This window comes from Colossoma macropomum, unplaced genomic scaffold (assembly GCF_904425465.1).
Source record: "Colossoma macropomum unplaced genomic scaffold, Colossoma_macropomum, whole genome shotgun sequence".
Classification (NCBI taxonomy): Eukaryota; Metazoa; Chordata; class Actinopteri; order Characiformes; family Serrasalmidae; genus Colossoma; species Colossoma macropomum.
Genome location: NW_023494801.1, coordinates 27,604,105 through 27,626,872, shown reverse-complemented (window position 1 = coordinate 27,626,872; position 22,768 = coordinate 27,604,105). Strand labels below are relative to the sequence as shown.

General features: G+C 38.0%; 1 protein-coding gene across 1 annotated transcript; it reads right to left on the bottom strand.

The window, feature by feature from the left end:
- Nucleotides 1-5,097: 5,097 nt before the first annotated feature.
- LOC118821598 (testicular haploid expressed gene protein-like) lies at nucleotides 5,098-21,977 on the bottom strand. The gene is made up of 8 exons (XM_036590295.1): nucleotides 21,887-21,977; nucleotides 21,764-21,785; nucleotides 21,579-21,635; nucleotides 18,568-18,705; nucleotides 15,733-15,855; nucleotides 10,645-10,786; nucleotides 6,597-6,731; nucleotides 5,098-5,237 (listed from the first exon to the last, which is right to left on the bottom strand). Exons 1-8 carry the CDS (start codon nucleotides 21,897-21,899, stop codon nucleotides 5,127-5,129), a joined length of 741 nt encoding a protein of 246 aa, XP_036446188.1. The 5' UTR covers nucleotides 21,900-21,977; the 3' UTR covers nucleotides 5,098-5,126.
- Nucleotides 21,978-22,768: the final 791 nt, after the last annotated feature.

Sequence of the window (22,768 nt, the reverse complement as noted above, 5' to 3'; positions counted from 1 at the left end):
GCAGACTCATGTGAATGTGATTTAAACACTGAAATACACAAATATGTGTTCATTCATCATCTAAACCGCTTTATCCTCCTGCATCATAGGGGGTGCTAGAGCCTGTCCTAGCACTCATTGGATGAAATGCAGGACAGATCGCCAGATCAACAGATCACAGGATAGATGCTTGTTCTTAATTTCTTTGGACTGTGGAAGGAAAACTGAAGCACCCTGAGGAAACCCACACAGACACGGAGAGAACATGCAAACTCCACACAGAAAGGACCCTGGTGGCCCGCCGGGGAGTTGAACCCGGACCATTCTTGCTGTGATTCGATTCCAGTTTGAGAGAAGGCAAAACCTGAAAAAATGATTGACAGACCAAAGAGTCATTCTGCCTGTAGTGCTATGGTTTCTGACATTGTATAACACTGTTCAGTATCAGTAATAACAACCATCCAGTTCTGGGGAACAAGGCAAGTCTGGCAACAACCATGACAAACTGGGCTAAATGTGGGTGGGAATGTAGATTTATCAGAGTAGCCATAAACTCACTGCCAAGTTTCAAAACCAAATGAACAGCTTGTGATGGCAGAGATCAAAGCAGGGGGTGATGGTGCACTAATCAAAGTTGTATGATGGTCAATGAGCCAACAAGATGGTCAAGGAACTTGGCTGAAAAGTTCCCCTAAAAAATTGGAATCAAGCATGTAGACATAGACTGCCATAAAAATAAACATTACCTTTGGCAAGAGAAAACAGTTAGTTAGTTAACAATAGTGTTTTGCTAGCTAGCTGGTATTGATTGTATTCCAAATGTTAAAAGAGCACAGACCAGAAGAATTTGAGGGTGGGATTTAGGGAGGACGTACCCTTCTCTGCTGTAGATTTCACTGCCAAGTTTATGTTGTACCCAGATGTGTATTCTCATTACAATATCACATCTGGTCCCTTGAGAGTAGCAGCCATCTGGAAGATTGAATTATTAAGCATACCTCTTTCACCAGTCATGTCTTGGCTAATCGAATACATTTTGGGAAAACCTTGCAAAATTTATTTTCACGTTAACCTAATTAATGTGAACCAATTAAGAGTGAACATATATATATGCAGAAGGGGTCTATATGCCAATAGAATAGAATGCTCTGGAGCAGCTGCACATGAGCCTGAGTTCACCATGCCCAATGCCAAGCATCAGCTAGAAGGGTATAACGCCCCCCAGCACTGGGCTGTAGAGCAGTGAAACTGCGTTCCCTGGAGTGATTGAGCTCCATCAAATACCTCTGGAATGAGTTGGAGTGGCATTTGTTGTCCTGAACTAAACATCCAACATCAGTATCTGACCTCACCAATGGTCTTGTAGCTGAATGCAGTCAAATCCTCATAGCAATGTTGCAACATCTAATGTGAAGCCTTCCCAGAGGAGTAGATGCTGTTACTGCAGCAAAGGGGAAGCAAAATCCCCATTAATACACTTCATTTGATAAGAACTGTTGGATAAGCAGGGATCTACAAACGTTTGGGTAGAATGATCTTTAAATTGTAGAATGTTCTCTGATTCCCTGATCCTTATGTGTTTATGACTTATGAGTGAACTTTCTGAGAAATGTCTGATAGCCATTGCTCCCCTCCCTCTGTACATGTCATCAACTGCTGATAGACAGAGTGACATCAACACTAAGCTATGCAATGACATGTCACCAACAGATGCTTCGTGGTAGAAAGAATACACCCACACACAAGCTTTATTTGTCTGGTTAAATTTAACAGCTTACTACATCCCAAACCACAAGAGCTTCACCGGTCATGAGGTCAAAGATCACACTGTGCAAAACAAGTTCAACAGTGGGGAACTCTCCAGGCCTTCAAGGCCTTCAGAGAGAATGATTTCTGTGAAATGAAGAGCTAACATGTCTAGTTTAAGGGTGCCCAATCCTGGTCCTGGAGAGCTATCATCCTGCAGAGTTTAGCTCCAAACCTAATCACAAACACCTGATCCAGTTAATGTGAAGGCCTTCAGCATATTAGAGCGAGGTATGTTGGATCTGCACTCTCCGGGGTGGTAGATCACCAGGACCAGGATTGGGAACCACTGCAGTAGTTAGTTTTTCCTTAATAGCATCATCACGCTTGTTGTATCTAAATTCTGAAAGTATTGTAGTAATTCTCTTGTTTTATTGTTAAGTTTTGGTTAAATAAAATGATTACATTCTTGAGAACCCCAATGGAAAATTGTCCAGTCAGCATTCTTTCTCTGTGGTATCTAGGTAGATACAGTCAAGGGAGCTCTCCCATTGGTTAGGCCTAATGCATCAAATTAACCACTAACATAATTAGGAATTGACAGTGGAATCAAGCAATCATGTTTTGATTTACAAAGGATGGGACTAATTTTGTGAGAAAAATGTCACTCTAGGTCTTCTGAAAGTTCTAGATATGTCAATGAATGCGAGAATGAGTGGTACCCTTACCTGACAGATGTTTAAAATGGCTCCATGCCTACTACAAGATAGTTTATGTTAACATCTGTTGCAATCCTCAAATAAAACGGGGAATAAAACAATCTTCAGTGTTCATGGTTAATCTAGAATGGCCACAAAATGTTCATGTGAATAGCTGTTAGCTTAATGCTAACAAAATACTACAATCCTGCTGTCTGTTTTCAATGCAGTGCTGCCTGGTTTTTGGCCTTGTCCCTTGCATACAGAGATTTCTCTGGATTCTCTGAATCTTTTAATGTTATTATGTACCGTAGATGATGAAGTTCTTTGCTGCAGTATTTGCTCGTGCAGTCTTTCACAGAGTGGTGAACCCCTCCCCATCTTTACTTCTGAAAGATTCAGCCTCTCTGGGATGCTTTTTTATACCCAATCATGTTACTGACCTGTCGCTAATTAACCACCAGGTGTTTTTTTTAAGCATAACACAACTTTACAAGCCTTTTGTTGCCCCCGTCCCAAATTTTTTGGAACGTGTTGCTGGCATCAAACTCAAAATGGGCACATAATTTAAAATAAATAAATAAATAAATATCTTAGTTTCAACATTTGATTTGTTGTCTTTGAAGCATTTTCAATTAAATACAGGATTTAAATGATTTGCACATCATTGCATTTTGTTTTTATTTACATTTTTCACAGCGTCCCAACACTTTTTTTTGGAAATGGGGTTGTACTTTTCTCCTGAAATGTGCCATGTTGCCCAGATTAAACAGTATGTGTGGGTGAGATCCTGGCAACTCAGTTTAATGCCTGATTCAGCCTTGGCCAGCATCTCTTCACCTTTAACCTTGACCAGGTCAGCAGAATGCAGGCGAAAATGAAGCTCTTTAACCATCTGTGGAGCCTAAATTGAGACTGCACTAAAACAAAGCTTTGCCTCATAATGTAATTGGTGCATTTATTTGATGGAGTCTTAGGCCGCAATGCTAAATCATCTCATATCTAAACCAGACCAGCCCAATCCAGTTAGCAATTTACTTCTATTCCAATGGTTCTTCAAGTGTTCTCTAGTTAAGAAAAATTTCTATATAGAAGCATTAACACTCAAACACCCATTTACATGATTAAAGGGTTCTGTGTATCATTAAAGTGTTTTTCAGATTGATGAAGAATGTGTTATATGGTTCTATATATAGAAGCTTTTTGAAAATGGTTCTATATAGCACCCAAAAGTGTTCTTCTATTGCTATGATGTCAAGCTTGTAACAATGGAAGAACCCTTTTGGGTGCTATACAGTACCCTTTTCAAAAAGGTTCTAAATAGAAATATCTATAACACATTCATATACATTTCCATCAATCTGAAGAACCTTTCACAATGCAAAGAAGACTTTCATCATGCAAAGGGTTCTTCGAGTGTTCATGGTTCTATATAGAACCATGGTATTTACTAAAGAACCCTTGGAGAACCATCTTTTTAAGAGTGTTAAACACATGAATCGGGTAATCGACTGGCTGAAGGCCTCTAACGGCTTGATTAAGAATGTTTCCCCTATACCAAGCATGTCAAACTTGGTTCCTTCCAGGCCACAGCTCTGCAGAGATCCATGTTTTCCCTAGTCTACTGCTTCAGTTCATGAAGGCCTTGCTAATTAGGAGTTGAATCAGGTGTGTTTAATAAGGCAGACCACTGAAGTTTGTAGTGCTGTGGCACACCAGGGCTGGAGATTGACACATACTTTATAGAGTGCATGTTTCTCAACATCAAGAACACTAAGAACAAACTTGCATCCTTGGGAAGAATGCACTCGTTAAGTTACCTTGCAAGAACACGTTCTCAATGACACAAGAATAGAGAACACATCTTCAGTGGAACATGTAGGAACATCTATAGTAAAGACGAACTACAGGGACATCTATAGTGATTACAAGGCAAAGTGGTAGAATGAGACAGTGTAAGAAACCCTCTAGTGCTGCAGTCACATGAGCAGTAAGGCTGATCTGAAAAGCATATGCTGGTAATGTTGATAAATCCTCCCTATGTTCTCTGGCAGTGACTGCTGAGAGGAGTCTGGAACAGGCCTGAAAGCTGAACACTAGCCGTGTGCTGACAGAGCCAGGCTGGCTGGCTGCTTGAAAAAACCCAATACTTCCAATTTCAGACAGAAACGCTCCAAGTCAAAGTCTAAAACGCACGATTGTAAAACCAGAAAAAGGAAGAAAGGGAAGAAAAACAGAGAGGAAACCCACCGGAGAGAACAGGATAAATGTAATAACACACGCAAACCATTTCAGCGCTTCACTCTGGATATTTAATCTTTTCATTTTTTTTCCCTCTCAATCTATTATTTAACCACTCCACAAATGTTCTGTTGAATTGTGGTCTCTCTCTCTCTCTCTCTTACTCTCTCTCTCTCTCCCTTTCTCTCTCTGTCTTTGTTTCTCTTTATCTATCTCTCTCCCTCGTCTCTCTTTAACTCTCCCCCCCTTTCTCTCTCTCTCTTTAACTCTTTCTTTCTCTTTATCTCTCTCTCTCCCTCAGTCTCTCTCTCCCTTTGTATCTCTATCTTTATCTCTCTTTCTTTCCCTTTGTCTTTCTCTATTTATCTCCCATCCTGTCTTTCTCTGTGCTCATCTCTTTCTTCCCTTCATCTCTCTCTCTCTCTCTCTCTCTCTCTCTCTCTCTCTCTCTCTCTCTCCAGCTCACAGGGTGCGCAGGTCTCGTGGAGGGATGTAGTCCTTAGAGAGGGTCTTTGGAGTGGACAGTTGTCTCACACGAGCACTTGCTGTGGCCTTCTTTGCTCCTTCGGACACCTGAGAGTCAAAACAATACGAATATATATATATATATATATATATATATATACATATATATATATATATATATATTATATATACAATTACAAACTAGAAAACAACAGGTCATTTTTAGGTTTTTGGAAACAACCGGAAGTTAGAAAATGATAGATAATGTATTGTATTGTCTACTTACAATAATTGTCGCATTATGTGGATATTACTTTTATTAGAACTACATTCTTGATGTTCCACAGCTTTCTCAGTCATTTTTGGATCAGTCTGGACACATCTTACTTTATTTTTACATAACTTCTGTCTAAGTATTCAAACTGGAATTAGAATATATCCAGAAGTCAGTACATTTTGATGGCAGATTACCGGAGAACCAGAAAAAACCTCTTTCTGCATGCCGCCTAATGGCCTCCCGCCAGTGGAACTGAAATTAGCTTGGATATGTTTAATTAATACGATTTCCCAGAAATTCTGTTATCTGATTAAGTAGGACACTGTTGGCTCTCTGTGTATGAAATGTTGTGACTCTGTGTTGAGCTGCATGCAAGCAATGAAGGTTAAAGGGGGGGTGCTGAGAACTCCCTGCTGTAAAAAAAATGGTAACACTTTACTGTAGGGTGCTGTTCATAAGGCTACATGACACCTTAATGTCATGACACTTGTCATGACAACTTACATAGCCCTACATACGTTTTTATAAATGTTTATTCCAAAACGCGTCATTTGCTATAATGGTTAAATTGGCCAATTTTGATCAAAGTCAGCTAAAGTAGCCTTTATGACAGATGATGCCTGTTGTAATAAGCATTTACGAACAGTTATGTAGGGATATGTCAGTTGTCACGACAACCTCATGTAGGTGTCATGTAGCCTAATGAACAGCGCCCTACAGTAAAGTGTTACCAAAAAAATTTATACCGTTCCACAAAGACAGTCGTGCTGGAGAAAAACACAGCACAACTGCAGCTTTTTAAAATTTTTATAAAATTTAAACAACTGCTAAAATAAAAAATAACATTTAAACACAATAAAACACTTTCATAAATGGTGACCTGCTTCTATCAACATCATTTTATAAAAAAAGATTATTTTATACATAGCTCAACTGAGGGACCTCCAAAAACAGGTGGAAATTGCATTTTATGGCTACTGTGAAAAAAGGTTTGATATGACCAGGGACTATAAACTAAAGGTAAAAGGTCAGTTTTGATTTTAGCTTAACTTTAAATATTGGTTAAAAAGTTTTATACATGTATTTGCAACTTAACTTGTTTTATATTACAAGTGTATGAGAAAAAAACAAACACATGCACACAAGCCATCTAGACAGAATTAACTAGGCCTTCACACACACATTCTTACAGGCCTGATGGGGCTCTCCGGCCTGCCATGGTGGTAGAACAGGCTGCTCTTTCGGAGTTTCGGCAAGCACAACTGCTCCAGTCTGGGGGTCGTCCGAGCTGTTTTTGCTGCATACGATACGTGTGTTTCTACTGTCTGGAACACACACAGACACACATCCAACACAGATACACAAAGAGAAGCTCACATAGATTTGGACGCTGCGTTTTAGTGAATCATAGGATTTGTTCAGTTTGTTAGGGTTTTCTAAGTAGTTTGCTGAAGAGGTTTGCTAGGGTTTTTTATTTCATTTCACTTCAAAAATCAAGTATATATTAATTTGGCTTTTGCATACATCAATATACTGCTCCTGATTTAGCAAACAGCAATTAGGGGACCAGTTCTCTTCCTTATAATAGTGTTTTATGTAGTAATGTAATAGTTTTCTATAGTAATGTAATAGTTCTATATAATACATAGTGTTCTGTATAGTGCTACAACAGTTCTACATAGTGCAATAACAGTGTTCTATATAATACTATAATAATGTTTTAAATGGTCCTATAATAGTGTTCTATATAGTGCTATAATAGTGTTCTGTGTTGTGCAATTATAGTGTTCTAGATAGTGCTATAGTAGTGTTCTAAAAAGTACTATGACTGTTCTATATAGTACTACAATAGTGTTCTATATGGTACTATAATAGTGTTTTATATGGTACTACAATAGTGCTCTATGTAGTACAATTCTTAGTGTTCTATATGGTGCAATCATAGTGTTCTAAATTGTGCTATAATAGTGTTCTATATGGTGCAATCATAGTGTTCTATATATTGCTATAATAGCATTCTATTTAGTGTAGAGATGGTGTTCTGTATAGTGCAGCAACATTATTCTATATAGTGCAATCATAGTGTTCTCTGTAGTGCAATCATAGTGTTCTATATAGTGTTATAACACTGATCTATATAGTGCAATCATAGTGTTTACATAGCACTATAATATTGTTCTATGAAGTGCAGTCATAGTGCTCTTTATTGTGCATTGACGGTGTTCTAAATAGTTCTATAATAGTGTTCTATATGGTACAGTGATAGTGATTTATACAGTGCAGTTATAGTCTTTCATATAGTGCTGTAGCAGTGTTATATATAGCACAATCACAGTGTTCTATTTAGTGTTATAATAGTGATTAGTGACTGTTTCTGTTCTAGTGGTGTCTATAGTGCTCCTGATTTGAGGCTAAAATAATAAAGACCTGTTCACATTAATGACAGATGTGGATCCCTTACAAACACCAATGTGAACCATCACCTGAAAGAACTGGAGCTGAGTAGTAAGGCCTGTAATGTGCGCACCGTTATTACAGTGTTCCCTTCAATAGGAGGCTTGTTTTGCCCAAACAGAGGTGGCACCAGGTGGTAGCTCAGGGTAACTACAGTCACACCTGGAACACCTACAGCCACTCCGAGGAATGACAGCCTTTAGCAATGACAGCATTCTGACTAGACAACTTCTGCCTGTTAGCATTGTTTTTGTATGAGCTGACTGGAAACTGTAAGCACAGTATGTCATTAGTCGATCAGCCAAGACATGTTTGATGTCTGAATTTTGTTTCTTTGGTTTTGCATTAGAGCAAATATAACTAAAACGTGATGGAAGTTTATAATTAGAACTGGTAACAACCTATTTTACAGTTCCTTAAGATCTAAATATAACCAGGTAAGTGTAAGTTACACACGCCAAGGTACTGGGGTAACATGATGGCAAGTTCCAAGGCAGGCTAATTAAATTATACTGTAACATCCAACAGGTAAAGTGATTGGGAGCTATTAATAAAGGTCTGTTCACATTAATATAAATAAATAACATATTCTAACTATTAAATTTAGAAATGACGCAGTAAAAACTCATAATTGGATAATTATTTCGAGTTACAAGGTGGTACGTACAAATAAACTCCTACTACATTTCCCAGTAATGTCATGTGTTTAAGCAGGAAAGTCAATCGGAAAAATCTTTAAGTTTCAGGTTGTTTACAGCCATATTCATAAGTTTGGGTGCCCCTAGTCAAATTACACATCCTTTACAGAGAACACACTTCTGCACATTTTAATACACAACTGCTGTTTATTGGCTGAATTTAACATATTGGATGAATGTAAAACAAAGTGTGCCCTGTGCAAAAGTAATGGCACATTTTATGTTTTACGTCCCCCCTCCAATATGTTAAAATCAGCAGATAAATAGAAACTCTGCACTAGAATTAGCTGAAAAATGTCATATAAGTTCCCTGTTGAGAACTTGTTACTTTAACACTAGGGCTTTCAAATGTTTGCATACAACAGTATATGGAATAAAAAAAACAAAAACAAAAACAAACAAACACTTAAAGGTCTTATATAGTATGTACTTGTCTATTACCTGGAAATGAAACTAAATCTAGGCTGTAAAAATAGCAATGATTCTTACTATTGTTTTATTTACTATTGACTTTTTTTCTGATTTTCTTTTACTGCTTAAGCATGTGAAATTTGGGGTGAGTAAGTTTGTTCTTACCATTATTTTACTCCAAATAATTACCCAATTATGAGAATTTATGTCCTTTATCTGCTTTAAAGCTAGAATGTGTTAAGTATATCAGTTTGATTTAATTAAACCGCACTGGCAAACTTTGACTATTAGAGTTGGACCCTCATTTTGGGCCATAAATGTGAAAACTAGATCAAAAAGAAAGAAAAAAACACCTCTAGAACAAAGCGAATTACTGACAGGCCCCCTATGGGATTCAAGTAGTATGTTAGTGCAGTAATATGTTAGCGCTGAGCTAACATCAATTCATATGTCTAGTTATTGGCTTTTCTAGATTAAACATGGGCATTTGAAGACATTTAAAATACATTCCCTGTTATTTGAATCTTGTAACAGATATGTTAACACATATCTAGAACTTCTAGAAGGCCTAGAATGATGTTTTTTTTTCTCACAAAATTGGTCCCACTCACTTGATTGCTTGATTCCACTATGACTTCCTAATTATGTTGGTAGCTGATCTGGCATGTTAGGTCTCCAGTTCAGCTCCTGAAGGCCTACCAAATGGGAGAACTAGCTAGACAGTATCCACCTAGATACCACTAGAGAAAAAATCTGGATTGAATAATTTTCCATTGGGTGTTTTAAGGATTTAACCATTTCGTTTCCAACCAAAGCTTGACAATGAAATATAAATATTACTACAACACTTGCAGAGTTTAAATACAACAAGCATTTTGTATTTTGTTATTCAATTAAATAAAAAATAAAAATAAAACTTATAGACATGCATTTTTTCACAGAAATCACTAGACATTCTCTGAAACCTAGAAGGCCCTAGGTTCCCCACTGTTAGACTGTCTGGTTTACCTGAACAATTAGCTTTGGAGTTCATTCCACTCACTATCCCATTAAATACTCAGAACCCATTAGCCATTTCAGTATTTTAGTTGGACTGCCTTAGAATGTATCATGTTACCCAGAATAATTACAGAGTATGTTGGCGTTTGTACCTCTCATTAACCCAGTTAATACCGAGAGCCTAAATGACTGTAAAAGAATGTGTTCTTCTGTTCTAGAGAAACTTACCGAGTCAGTTCACAGTGGTGGCGACAGGGAAGAGACGTCTGAAGGGTTTAAGGCCTCAAAAATTTCCCTCACAGAAAGTTATTTGGTTATAAATATGCCGCCTGATACCTGGTACATTGTTTTCCAATAGCAATAAACTTTTGCAATAAACAATGAATTTTTGGCCTATAATGTATTTTTAAAACACATGCAGGCGGAGAGATATGTGCAGCGCATTTCAAAGCAAAATAGTAGCCATAAGAAAACTTAGCTTTACCACTATTTTACTATTATCAACATTACATATAAACCTCAGAAGACATCTGGAGGTTCTCTGGTCTTTTGCACAGTAAATAATAAAAATAAAACAACTGTTTACATCTCAACAATTCAATTATGCTGAAATTTTGAAAAAAATATTTGTCTTTAAGTAAGTTTTTAGTGGTTGGTAGGGGTCTGTGAGTCTGACCTGGCGGTTGCCCCTGAAGTCGGTATGTGTAGTTTTGGGGCGGGAAAGTTGGAGGACGCGTGGAGAGATGACAGCATTCTGCCCCACAGGGCTGATGTGCCACACAGGGCAACTGTACTCACACCACACTGTATGAGGAGAGCTGGACACACAAACACAATGGAAAGTTACTGTCAAATCTGAGTGGACATTAGCGGGTAAAAATGGATCAGTAGATTGTAGTGCACTGAAATGAAAGTGGGAATTCAATTGCATTGATTTTGGAGCATCAGAACTGATTATAATAAAACTATGCTTCACCAACATATTCACTCTTTCGCGGCAACTGTCGTTAAGTTGGACAAGCTTTAAAGAACAACGGCAAAAATTCCTTTCAACCTAATGAATTTAGGACAGAGTTTAGATTCACTATGTGGGCTCCCAAGTGGTGAAACTGTCTAAGTGGGAGAGGGCTTGATCCCAGTGATGCCACAGCCATCCGTGTCTGGGAGCCCACAATAGCATATTTTGGAGGGCCCTTCTTCTCCCCATCACTGAGCGCAATGCTAGCCAACTCTGGTGTCTATTAGCTGATATAACATAATTGGCTGTTAGTGTTCTCCTCCAAGCGTGTTGAACTATCCAACGATGCTGTGTTAGTGGCCGGTTTAAATTGCTATTCTACCAAGCTAAACTTCATTGTTGTAACTAGGGCTGCCCAATATGGACATAAAATATGAGGTTTGATAAAGTTCATATATCATAAGAAATAAATTATCAAAATAGTGCATCTTGAACCAGATGTGCCACAAATAGAGACTTTTTTCTTTAGAAATCGAACTAACCTCTAAGAAAATAGCAAAATAATTTACAAAATAACAAAAATTATGAAATAGAAATATTAATAGTTAGTTACATCAATATTGCAAGTATGTTTTAGTGCATTGTAAAACTCAATGGGTAAATTGGGTAAAACTAAGCCATCATTAGCTTAGCCACTACACTACAGCCTCAAACACCATAAAACAGGTTCCATTTTAGCTTTCTGTCACTCCAACACCAGTCAGGCAACTTTTTCTCTCTCAGACATTACTTTGTTATCATCTACACGTGTGTCAGCAGAGCAGTTAGCCAGAATCAAACCTTTACTGTGGTCTATGGCACTGTTTGGGTCTTTAGCATGCTTGCTAAGCTAATGTCAGATCCAAACACCACACAGCAGGTTTAATTTCACCTTCCTGTCTCTTCTGCACAAGTTGCTCAACTTCACTCTCTCAGATTTGAATCATTATCATCTAACCTTGTGTTAACGCTTTAGTTAGCCAGTTCTGTGGTGAGCAGAGCTGTAAACATGCTAGCTAAGATAATGCTAACCAGCTCCTTGTTCTTAGCTTGCAGCACTGTTTAGCATTTATCAGTTGTTCAATTGTTGGATAGATGGTTTGACATTCATTGAAAATTGTATTATGGTTTTGAAATGCTGCAGGACAAGACGGCACAAAAGCGACATGAATGCTTAATTGTAGGGAGCTTTTGTGTGCTTTTTTTTACTCTTATCATGCTAATTTGATCAGTTCTGTTATTGTAGCCGCTGTCAATGTGTTTATTGCAGAAACTCATGCCATGATAATGATAAAAAATATGATTTATTGTGGTCTCGGTCCGCCGACTTGAAAATGTCAGCACCCCGCTGCCTGTATGCCACTGCTGGTCCACCCTCGGACCACCTAGATTACTCTACTGCATACAAGCTCTACATTTTAATCTTTTCAAACAGATTTTAACCCCTTAACCCCCAGGCTTTTTACATACCAAGGTTTATTATTCAGCAACTACAGGGACTTCAATGCAAACTGGCTGATCAGTTTGTAGGTTATAGAAGAGTATAATAAAACTTGGGGCCTGCCAGTGGGCCCTGGTCATTCAAGTGATGAATCACTATAACAATAGTAAAATGATTGTATAGCTATACATAACATGGTAATAAAACTAGCATCAGTCACTGCAGCAAGTCAGGCTGTATTATTAATCTCAAACAGTAAATAGTTTGCTAACCCCTCAAAATTTAACAGTTTTTACATAGTAAGGCTTATTTTTCAGTAACCACAGGAACTTCAATGCAAACTGGTTGAGCTATTCTTAGGTTATAAAAGTGTATAATGAAACATTTGGCCCGCTGGTGGGCGCTGCCAATTTAAGGGGTTAAAAGCACAGAGACTTTTATTTTGAAAAATACACTAAGACATAGACTAAGGCCCTGCGATGGACTGGCGACCTGTCCAGGGTGTATCCTGCCTTCCGCCCAATGACAGCTGGGATAGGCTCCAGCACCCCACCGCGACCCAGAAGGATAAGCGGTTTAGATGATGTATCACTAAGACAAATTTTACAAACAACTGAGAGAAAAAAAATAATGACTAGGCCTAATATAAAATGATTTTATAGAAAATGTTGTTGCTGACACTGCGCTAAATTAAAATTATTTACTAAACTAGTTTACAAAAGAAAGGAACGTAGGACTGTAAGTGGAAAATGAGTGATGATGAATGGAATTTTGTTCTGTCCTGTTGCTATCAGTGTTGTTGTAACTAATCAAAACTAGGCAGGTTGGTAATGAATTTTCCACCATGCTAACATCAGCTTGACATTTCTTCCTGGGTAAACTACACTCTCACTGGACATTCTCTACTAAAAATGTGTTTTGGCTTAACTTGTGTGCAGCAAACTGGCCCTAGGAATTCAACACGATCCACTTTTAGAATGACTAACCTGAAAACACAGCACACTCAAAGGAGCCCTTATTATCTGTTCAATCGTTCTCAGCTGCATCTGGCCTGAAACAAATCTAGAGATCTAGAAATATCTGCCGCCTGCAGCCCATGTGTTTTCAACTAAAAGATATTACATAATGGAAAACCATAGAGCCACAGATCAGAGAAATACCATTCGGCGGCTACTGCAGATGTTCGGCACAGATTACTCGACACATAGCAGCTTACGTGGAGGCCGAAACTGGTTTAGGCGTCAGAATGTTCAAATAATGAAATGTTATATTGTTTAGATTTCTGTATACTGTACATTCATCATGCAGAACATAAAGCAGCTACATATTATTGCATCTTAGATGGTGGATGAAAGTCTGAAAACGCCTCGATTGAAATCCCAAGCAGCATGGTTACTAGTGTTGTACGATGTATTGAAAGCTTGTTCAACAATTCAATTCTTCATATTTTCCAACAATAAAGAACACTGACCAATTAAACAGCTCATTGTTATTATAGTCTGCTTATAGGATAATTAAACCCAGCACATGATGCTATCAAGCTAGTAGGGTGAAGGGAAGCATGTGCTTCATTTGAGACATCAGCCAGCAAAGTCATTGGACAGTGTTATGTTAGCTAACAGATTCTTTTAAAAAAGTCTAAAACCAAAGTCTTTTTGGCCAAAATGATCCGATGGTTCACGATTGTCTGGTGCAGTGTACAACTGCTGCTATACAGAACTTTGATTTACCAGGTCTGGGTTGCACCAGGTTTGTGTAAGTTTATACTTAAGTTTGGACATTAAGTCTTAACACTAGTCACTTTCAAACTATCCTTTTACTAAATTTGGTTGCACCACCAACCTGTAAGTCATGTCTTAACTAGTAACAAGTAACGTATGTCGCTTTAACATGATGATAACATGTTCAGAACCAATCAGTAAACCTGCTGTCATGGAAACGTGATGGCAGTTGGCTCTGACTTTTTCATGGAAAAATATCTGTTATATATATCACTCCTTTTGGAAGAAAACCTTGTATCTCAATTTTTTTCAGTTTTTGGTATAATTTTAAAATGCCTGTTGTCCTTTACATTGTGCGTAAATTTCATGATGAACGGACAAAAAGAAACGGCCCAAAATGACTTGGAAAAAATTCTGGTTCCACTGACTTACATTAAAAGTAAAGCAGGTTTTTCCCTTTTCCTGTAAAGTTGTCATTTTGGAGATACAACTATTGTGCTATTGGCTAGCCAACACAATAGCAGCCTTAGGTTACATGTTTGGGCAGCAGCTGAGTCATGTTTTTGTGTTTCTATCTGGTTTCTGATGGTTTCCCCAAAACTTACACCTGCTTATGGGGAGGTGTAAATATTTAGTAACTACTAAGCTCAACATTAAAACTATTTGTGTGGTGCAACTTGTTTGGAATTAGTGCATAAACCTGAACTTAGGAAACACAACTAGCCTACGTTTAAATTTATGTGCATTTGGTGCAACTGGCCACAGGTCATTTATTTTGAGACCTCAACTTGACCGTAATTGGTCGTAATCAGTGCATCATTTGTTTTGAGACCTCCCCTTGACTGTGATTGGTCCTAATCACTGCATCATTTGTTTTGAAACCTGCCCTTGACTGTGATTGGCCATAATCAATGCATAATTTGTTCTGAGACCTCCCTCTGACTGCGACATGGTTGCCTTTGTCACTGCATAGAGATGACCTATAGCAGTGCTTTGTCAGAAATATGTATGTGAAGAGAACTTACGATCAAATGTTTGGCTGTAGTTTGCTTTTGTTTAGCTCTGACAGTGTAAATGTGTTCAAGCCAATAAACACTAGGTGTTCAGATGATGACAAGTATTTATATCCTTCTCCTACTTCACTGCCTATTCCCATCTAGTAAGTATTCATAATTTTTAGTATCATTTAGTATCATTTTACTGTCAAGCACTGTGATATTACTCTTTGTATGTATATCAAAGTTAAGATGACTGTAATGGTAATATAAGGTTTATGAAACAATGTTCCATGGACTTCTATGGCCATTAATAAGCTACCCAGTGAGTCTGAGTCATACAAAGGGACCTTTTGTCTCAAAACATTCCTCCTTCACTCTTTTTTTGCCTTCTCTCCCTCCATCACTCTCTCTCCCTCTCTCTCGCCTTTATATCCTTCTCCCTCTCTCTTTCTACTGAAATAACAGATGTCAAAATATTGGCTTCCTCCTCTGTAGACTCTAATTTTAGTTGCTGGGGCCAGCTGGGGTTTCTCACGAAAGCTTAAAGCTTGTCTTGCGTTCCTCCATACTCCACCAGCCTGGTGGGATTTCCAATGCGACCTCTTACCTCACTTCCTGGGAGCTCCTGGTACGGGCCTTGGGGGTCGCAAGGCGGACGGCCTGCTCGTATTGTGCCTCGCGAGAGGAAGGGCGGGTGGTCTTCGTCGACCCTCCTTCCTCCTCCCTTTTCCTACAGGAAAGCAAGAGAAAGGATGTTTCAAGCCTGAGACAAAATCTGCCTTTTCAAACTTTAACAACAGGAAGAGCAAGAGTGGGTAAACAGAGGGACAGCGTGTGGAAAAAACACTGTTTACACTGAGGGGGCACATATTTCTTTTAATAAGGTTGATTTGATGGATTCTCTGGGGCAAGAAGTGGTTTTGACAGACCACAGTAAGTGTGAAGGGCCTTGAGCAGCCAAATCCAGTTTCCTCATTAACTCATTAGGGTTTACAGCTGTGTGCATAACCCGCATAACTTGGAGAAGAACCAGTATTCATGGGCTTCTTTAGACAAGCTGTGGCACTGGTGGTGGAAACCAATACCACAGGCTTTAGAGTACAGTCTCTCCTCCAACTTCACCAATAAATATTGCTTTATTGCTCTCAACGAGGTTTAGTTTCCCCTCAATAGCTGATTTTTCCATTCATTAGAAAACGGAGGCATTACAGAACACACATTTAACCATGTTATGTCAAAATATATGCCACAGATTTGGAGAGGACATGTTATTGAATTATATTTCATGCACAGGGGGATTATTTTTCACAATACACTTTCAGAATTGATACAATTTGAGTCAATTTTGAATATTTTAAGCATTAAAAATTTTTGATTTAACAGGGGAAATAGGAAGGCCAGGATCCTCATAAACTGGCTCTGGTTTTATGAGGAGCCTGGCCACTTCTTATTCCTGCCGTTATATCAAAAACAGGACTGCTAAACAGCAGAGGGTGCTCGCGAGTGAGTCCTCAATGAATGGTAGAAAATAGCGCTCAATGGCTAAAAACAAAAAGTTAAAATAGTTTCTAATCATTCCCCCAGAACGTTTCTTTAATTTTAGAAAATTGAAGGATGTATTTCACTAAAAAAGCAAAGAAAACTCACCTGTATATTTCCTTTTTTCTACAGCAAACGGGTTTTGGGCAGCAGAAGGCGGGCTTTACTGCTAGAGCGTGATGATCGATATGGCGAGCGGAGCAGCTCATTGGCTGTTCGCGCTCACAGACGTCATGAACATACATGAGGTGTCGTTTTAAACTCCTATACCTCGAGTTTTAAAGCTCTTAAAAATATAACAGCAGTGTTAAAATGTTTTATGATATTCAGTGTTCATGAAATTATTGCATTATTTTACATTAAAAATGTTTAAGCATTTATAAACTATGATTTTGCTCAAATGCTCCATATCAACCCATTCATTTTGGACTCACTTGGGAGCGCCCTCTAGCATTTGAGAAAACCAGAAGACATTGCAGAGTGGGAATTCTCCTCTCTACAAGTTGATTCAAGCACTGTCCCTGACTCAATAGCTGCCCACAGTGCCCACTAGTGGATATATTAGTGAACAAGTCTATAAAGTGTATAAAGTCTATTACTCAATTAGAGCACGGACATCAATACTCAACATTACATCAACATGTTCTGTGTTCAACATCCATCTACAATCTTAGACAGCAATCAATTTTAATACTGTTATTAATATTAATATTGAAATAATTTCCTAAAAGAAAGTAAACACTTTCCAGTAGTGTTAGTATTACTCCAGTAGAGTATTATCAAAAAGTGAAGACTGTAGTCTTGAGTCGGGAAATTGTTTATACGCCTCCACATTTACATCAGAGGCCACTCTTGAACTGACCACAAAAGCGTCCCATATCAAGTAAGAGGACTCAGTATGGCATCTCTACAAAATGAAGACCTGATGATGAGTTCTAAAAGTCTTTCCTGAGGTCACTGAATTGCTGAGTAGGGACCACACATGACCTCAAAGTCTCAATGTCCGTTTCTTGTAGCGGAAAGACATAAGGGTGGAGTAACTGAGGTGTTTCCTGGTTTGGTCATGGTAAAAAAAGGCTGTGATCTCACAGTCTTGATTAAACTGTGTAGGTAACGCAGGTTTATTGTAGATTCTGGGTTTCTGAGAAGCAGTAACAAGGCAGTAACAAATAAGACTTCCAGGACAAAATGAAAAACAAAACGGTACCTTTAACCCAAAATCTAGACAAACGTTCATTTATTTCGTTTCCAGTTTAAGCAGCCACTAAACTGAGAAGAAACTGCCAAAAGTGACGTTTAAAAAATGCTAAAAGGATAAAGAGGAAATGGGGCTCCTAACAACCACCTGGAAGATCTAGTAGACCACCAAAACTGTCCCAATCGGATAAACAACACTTAAAGCTTTCATCTTTGAGAGAGAGGAGAAAATCAAGCTGCTTCAGATCTGAAAAAATCCACAGGTGTTTCTGTCCATCCTTTCACTGTGAGAAGACGACTCAACACTACAGCCCTTACTGAGAAAAGAAAACAGACACATCAAACAAAGAAGCTGCTGGTGCTCTCAGAACAATGAACTGACCACCCCAGACCACTCCAGACCAGTCCAGGGCTCCACATCATTGAATGTGTTTGGATTACTCGGATAGTGAGAAGCAGAAAATGCAACCAATTTCTAAGACTGAACTTTGGAGGTGTGGAAAAATATCTGCAGATTTCTTTGAAAAACTGAAAGCAGGACTTCTGAAAAGAATGAAAGCTCAAATAAAGGTAAAGGGTGGACACAAACACCAAAAAATGATATTCTATTTAGTTGTTGTGATCTCTGGGTAGTTTTCTGTTAAATATGTTTTCTGCACTGTACATAATAACCTAAATAACATAAGCAATTAGTGATAACTCCTACCTTAGCAGCTCTTGATAGAATGAAGAGAAGTCTTTTTTTTGTCGGGCCAAAGCTTGAATCCTCGGAGTCGGAACAGCTCGTAATGCTGCCAAGGACAGCGGCCATATTGACTCCTGGTTCCCCCAGGTCAGCTTCGTACTGGACACGGACACAAATACACAAATACACACACACACACACACCACATAAGGGGTGCATAACATCACAGGATATTCACTTTTGTATTAATAGTTGCTAAACTGTGTCATCAGCCTAAAGCCAGGAAGTAATGTTGTACTGCCCTCTGTGGATTTTAATGAATTAATTTATTACTTTTAGCAGTTTTAGTTTAGTATCCTAGTAAGTAGTATTTATGAAACAGATGCTGTTCAGTTGTTCTAAAATGCTTGACATACACACATCACCACACATCAATTAAATTCTGTATCAATGCAAGTTAAAAAGAAAAATTATGCTCCACATTTCTGTTGTTTTATGTACCAAAATGGCCATAAATCATTTTTACCAACATTTCTTTATCTCCTAGAATTAAACAGCCTGTTTTTGTTACTGTGCTTTTAAGACTGATATGTGTAAATAAGCTCTGTTCTGATTGGCTGGCATGTATTGTGCTTCATTTAACAAGCTTTAGAGATGAAACACTGCTTATAACTTCAGTGTGAAAGGGTGGGGCTAAACTGCTATAGGCTGAATAGGTGGATATATGTAAAAGAGTGTGACATCACAGAAACACTGCACTTAAATGTTATTAAACATTTGTGTATTGTATCACATTCTAATATAATCGTCATTTTTTAGAAGCTTTGCTTTGTGCCAACACCTCTTAACTATGGAAAAATCACTGTAACGCACAGCGTCTTCAATGCCTTCTGAGAAGGCCTAATGATTTCTGTGAAATAAAACATTACTTTCCTGGAATTTGTTCTTAATTTTATTCAACAGAAACAAACTTGTATTTAAACTCTGCATTGCAGTAGCTTTTACCAATCAGGAATTGTTTTTCTCTGTGGTATCTAGGCACATATAGCTAAGCGAGCTCTCCTATTGGTTAGGACTTCAAGAGCTGAAGGGAAGCCTATTTAAACTCTGCATTGCAGTAGCATTAAAGTACTACTTTTGTTTCATTGTCAAGTTTTCGATGGAAACAAATGTTAAATTTTTTAAACCCTAAGCAGATAATTGGCCAATCAGGAATTGTTTTACTCCGTGGTATCTCGGCACATATAGCTAAGCAACCTCTCTGAATGGTTAGGACTTCAAGAGCTGAAGAGAAGTCCTAACAAGTTAGATTCACTATCAGCATAATCACAAAAAGTCACAGAGGAATCAAACAAGCACATTTTGATTTTTAATTTTGTGAGGAAAAAATGTCACTCTAAGCCTTCTGGAAGTTCTAGATATGTTACTGACTGAGCAGCAGCCTAATCAGCAGGGTTTTAGAAATGGAAACCAGCAGTGGCAGCTCTGTACAAGAGCTCTCTACTGAAAGAGCCATTGTGAAACCGATACAACGTAAAATATATGCTAATATGTCTGTCACAAGCGTCAAATAAAACATGTAACATCTTTTACAAGCTTCAAATGCCTGTAAATAAGTAAGTTTTATTTATAAAGCACTCTTAAAACAACTTGCACTAACCAAAGTGCTGTACACAACACAACAAGTAGGAAATAAAAATATAAAAATAATAAGAAGAGTTACATAAAATAGGGAAGAAAAAAAATGAATAGAAGAGGTAAAAATGAATAAAAAAAAACCAGATGTGGTAGACGGAGTGAGCATACTGCCAACATACAACAGCAATGATGTTTGAAAAGTATGCAGTCTGTCTTTTTTCTCCACTCTTCTACAAGCCTGTCTAATTTCCTGAGTGGCTGCATTTAACCAGGGCTGAACTTTTGGTTTGAAGCATTTAAATCTCATAGGAGCAACAGAACAGTTGAATAGTTACGATGAAAAGAAGTGACTAAATCATCCACATAATGATGAGCCTGACCATGATTGGGCGATTTTAAATGTCTGAAATGGCTGTAGGAAAATCATTAGCCGTGGACGAACTAATATACCTTGACCAATGTCCTAAAACAGGAGCAGGGAAGTGCTCAGTAAATGTTGAGCTAAACACTACTGGCCTATGACCAGAGAAACTAGCCTCTTCAATATCTAATTTGTCAATGTCAAAACCAGTTGAAAGCACCAAATCAAGTGTGTGACCTTGCACCTGGGTGGGCTCATGAATAAAACCAAAAGAATTCAGTAGCTGCATAAAATCATTAACCTGATATTTAATCTAGAACCACCTGTTTTTAAAATTTTCATTCCACCTTAAATGCGTAGGAGTTACATTCTGTTGCATAAATTGGTCAAAATGTAACAACTGCAGCGTAAAGGTAATACAGAAAATTCAAACAAGAAGCTTCAGTCTCGCTAGAAAACGTTCATGCAAACTGTCATCAGCTTAGTGCTAACAAACTACTAGAATCCTTTAGCGATGCTAGCAAAGGTTAGCATTATCATTGAGGTGTTTTATCCTCATGGTTTGACTGTGTTTTAACATTTATGGCCCAAATTGAAGACTTAGCTGTAACGTATTATTGTTATAAAATCACTTTAATGTTGCTGTGGTACATACACTGGGATCAGGGTCGAGTCCCCCAAGTGTCTTTTTTTTTTTAAATCCATTTCATTCACAGAAAAAGTGCAGTGGGTCTAGAGATGCTCTCATTCTCCTAATCACAATTCATTAACTATAAATTCCTTTTCTGTACTTGTATACAAAATAATATGACTGAAGTAGAGAAGGGAGGGGGCCCAAAGTAGAATGTTGTTGAGGACCCCCAGATGTTCAGAAACAACTCTGAAAAGTACGATAATAATAAAAGGAGCTTAAAAAAAGTGGTTCAATTTGTTACAAGTCGATTCAAACAATATTACCCTTACTGGTTTTGCTATCTAAAGACTGAAATCAGAGTTGGACTCCCAGCCTAATACGAACAGAAAAAAGACTTACCCAGGTGTGGTGACCCATATGGCTTTAGATTCCTTGTGCTGAGCAAGCTGCAGAATTCTACAGGTGATCATAAACACATTTATAAATATACATAAACCAATATCCAAACATCAGAAATTCTGCTAAATGTATACAAAGCAATACACATCAAAGTGCAAGTGTTGAGAAATGTTTATGCATGTTACCTCTTCGATGTTCTAAACTCCCCTGACAAAGCAGAGAAATAATGGTAATGAACTCAAAGCAATTTTGCAAAATATATATAGTACAACATGTATATACACATATATATATGATGGAGTTACTACCTGTTATTACCATTGTGTACAGGTGGAGACCCCCCAGGTGGCGGGATCCTAAAGCGGAACTCTGCTTATGTCACAGGTTTCCACGGTAGCTGTTGCCTCAGCAACAAGTGTCACATGACTCCTTTTGGGAACACAGCTAAGCCAGCAGGCCGACCTAACCTTAATCCAATACGTCCATCTAAACACTGCAGAAGGAACCTGATCTTTATGGTCAGAGAAGAACGGTCACAACATCAGAAACTGCATTTTAAATCAGGCTGAACACAGATCACTTACAGAGAAAAGCAGTAATTAGGTGGATAAGATGGCCAAAATGTATCACAATACAGTCTAATTTTCCCAAGTTGGAACTTTTTGAAAAGGAACTGGAAGAAAAATAAAACCAGTAAAACTAAATTATTAAAATAATGGAAGTTACTGCTTGCTGGTTGTTGCTGTTGTTGACAGGCTCTATAAACGATCAGGTCATATAAGTGCTGTCGAAACCTATTAAATACTTATAAAAGTGCACTGTTATGTAATTTAGCCACATGATCACAACTTACTAAGTTGTGAGAATGAGATCCTTACGCATGACAATGACTTCGTAAAGCATAAGAATAAGATAAGGAAATCATGGCAAAAATTAGAGTATAGTGTGAAAACGAAGTAATTAAGTTGTGGCCATGATTTAGTGAGGTGTGGGAATGCGATAATTATGTTGCAACCATGACTTAGTAAGACATTAATTTAGTCATGGCCACATTTAATAAGATGTAGGAACAAGATAATTATCTCATAGACATGGCTTGGCAAAGCATGGGAAAAAGACCTAGCCATGACTTAGTAAAGTGTGTGAACGAGATAATTAAGTTGTAGACACGACTAAATAATTAGTGGGAA

Bases quoted from the DNA above. Each gene is read 5' to 3' on its own strand.
- LOC118821598 (XM_036590295.1), bottom strand. The intron at 15,856-18,567 runs GTAGGAGTTATC...GCTTTCCTGTAG, and splicing joins TTCTATCAAGAGCTGCTAAG to GAAAAGGGAGGAGGAAGGAG. The intron at 5,238-6,596 runs GTAAGAATGTGT...TTTGACTCTCAG, and splicing joins CGGAGAGCCCCATCAGGCCT to GTGTCCGAAGGAGCAAAGAA.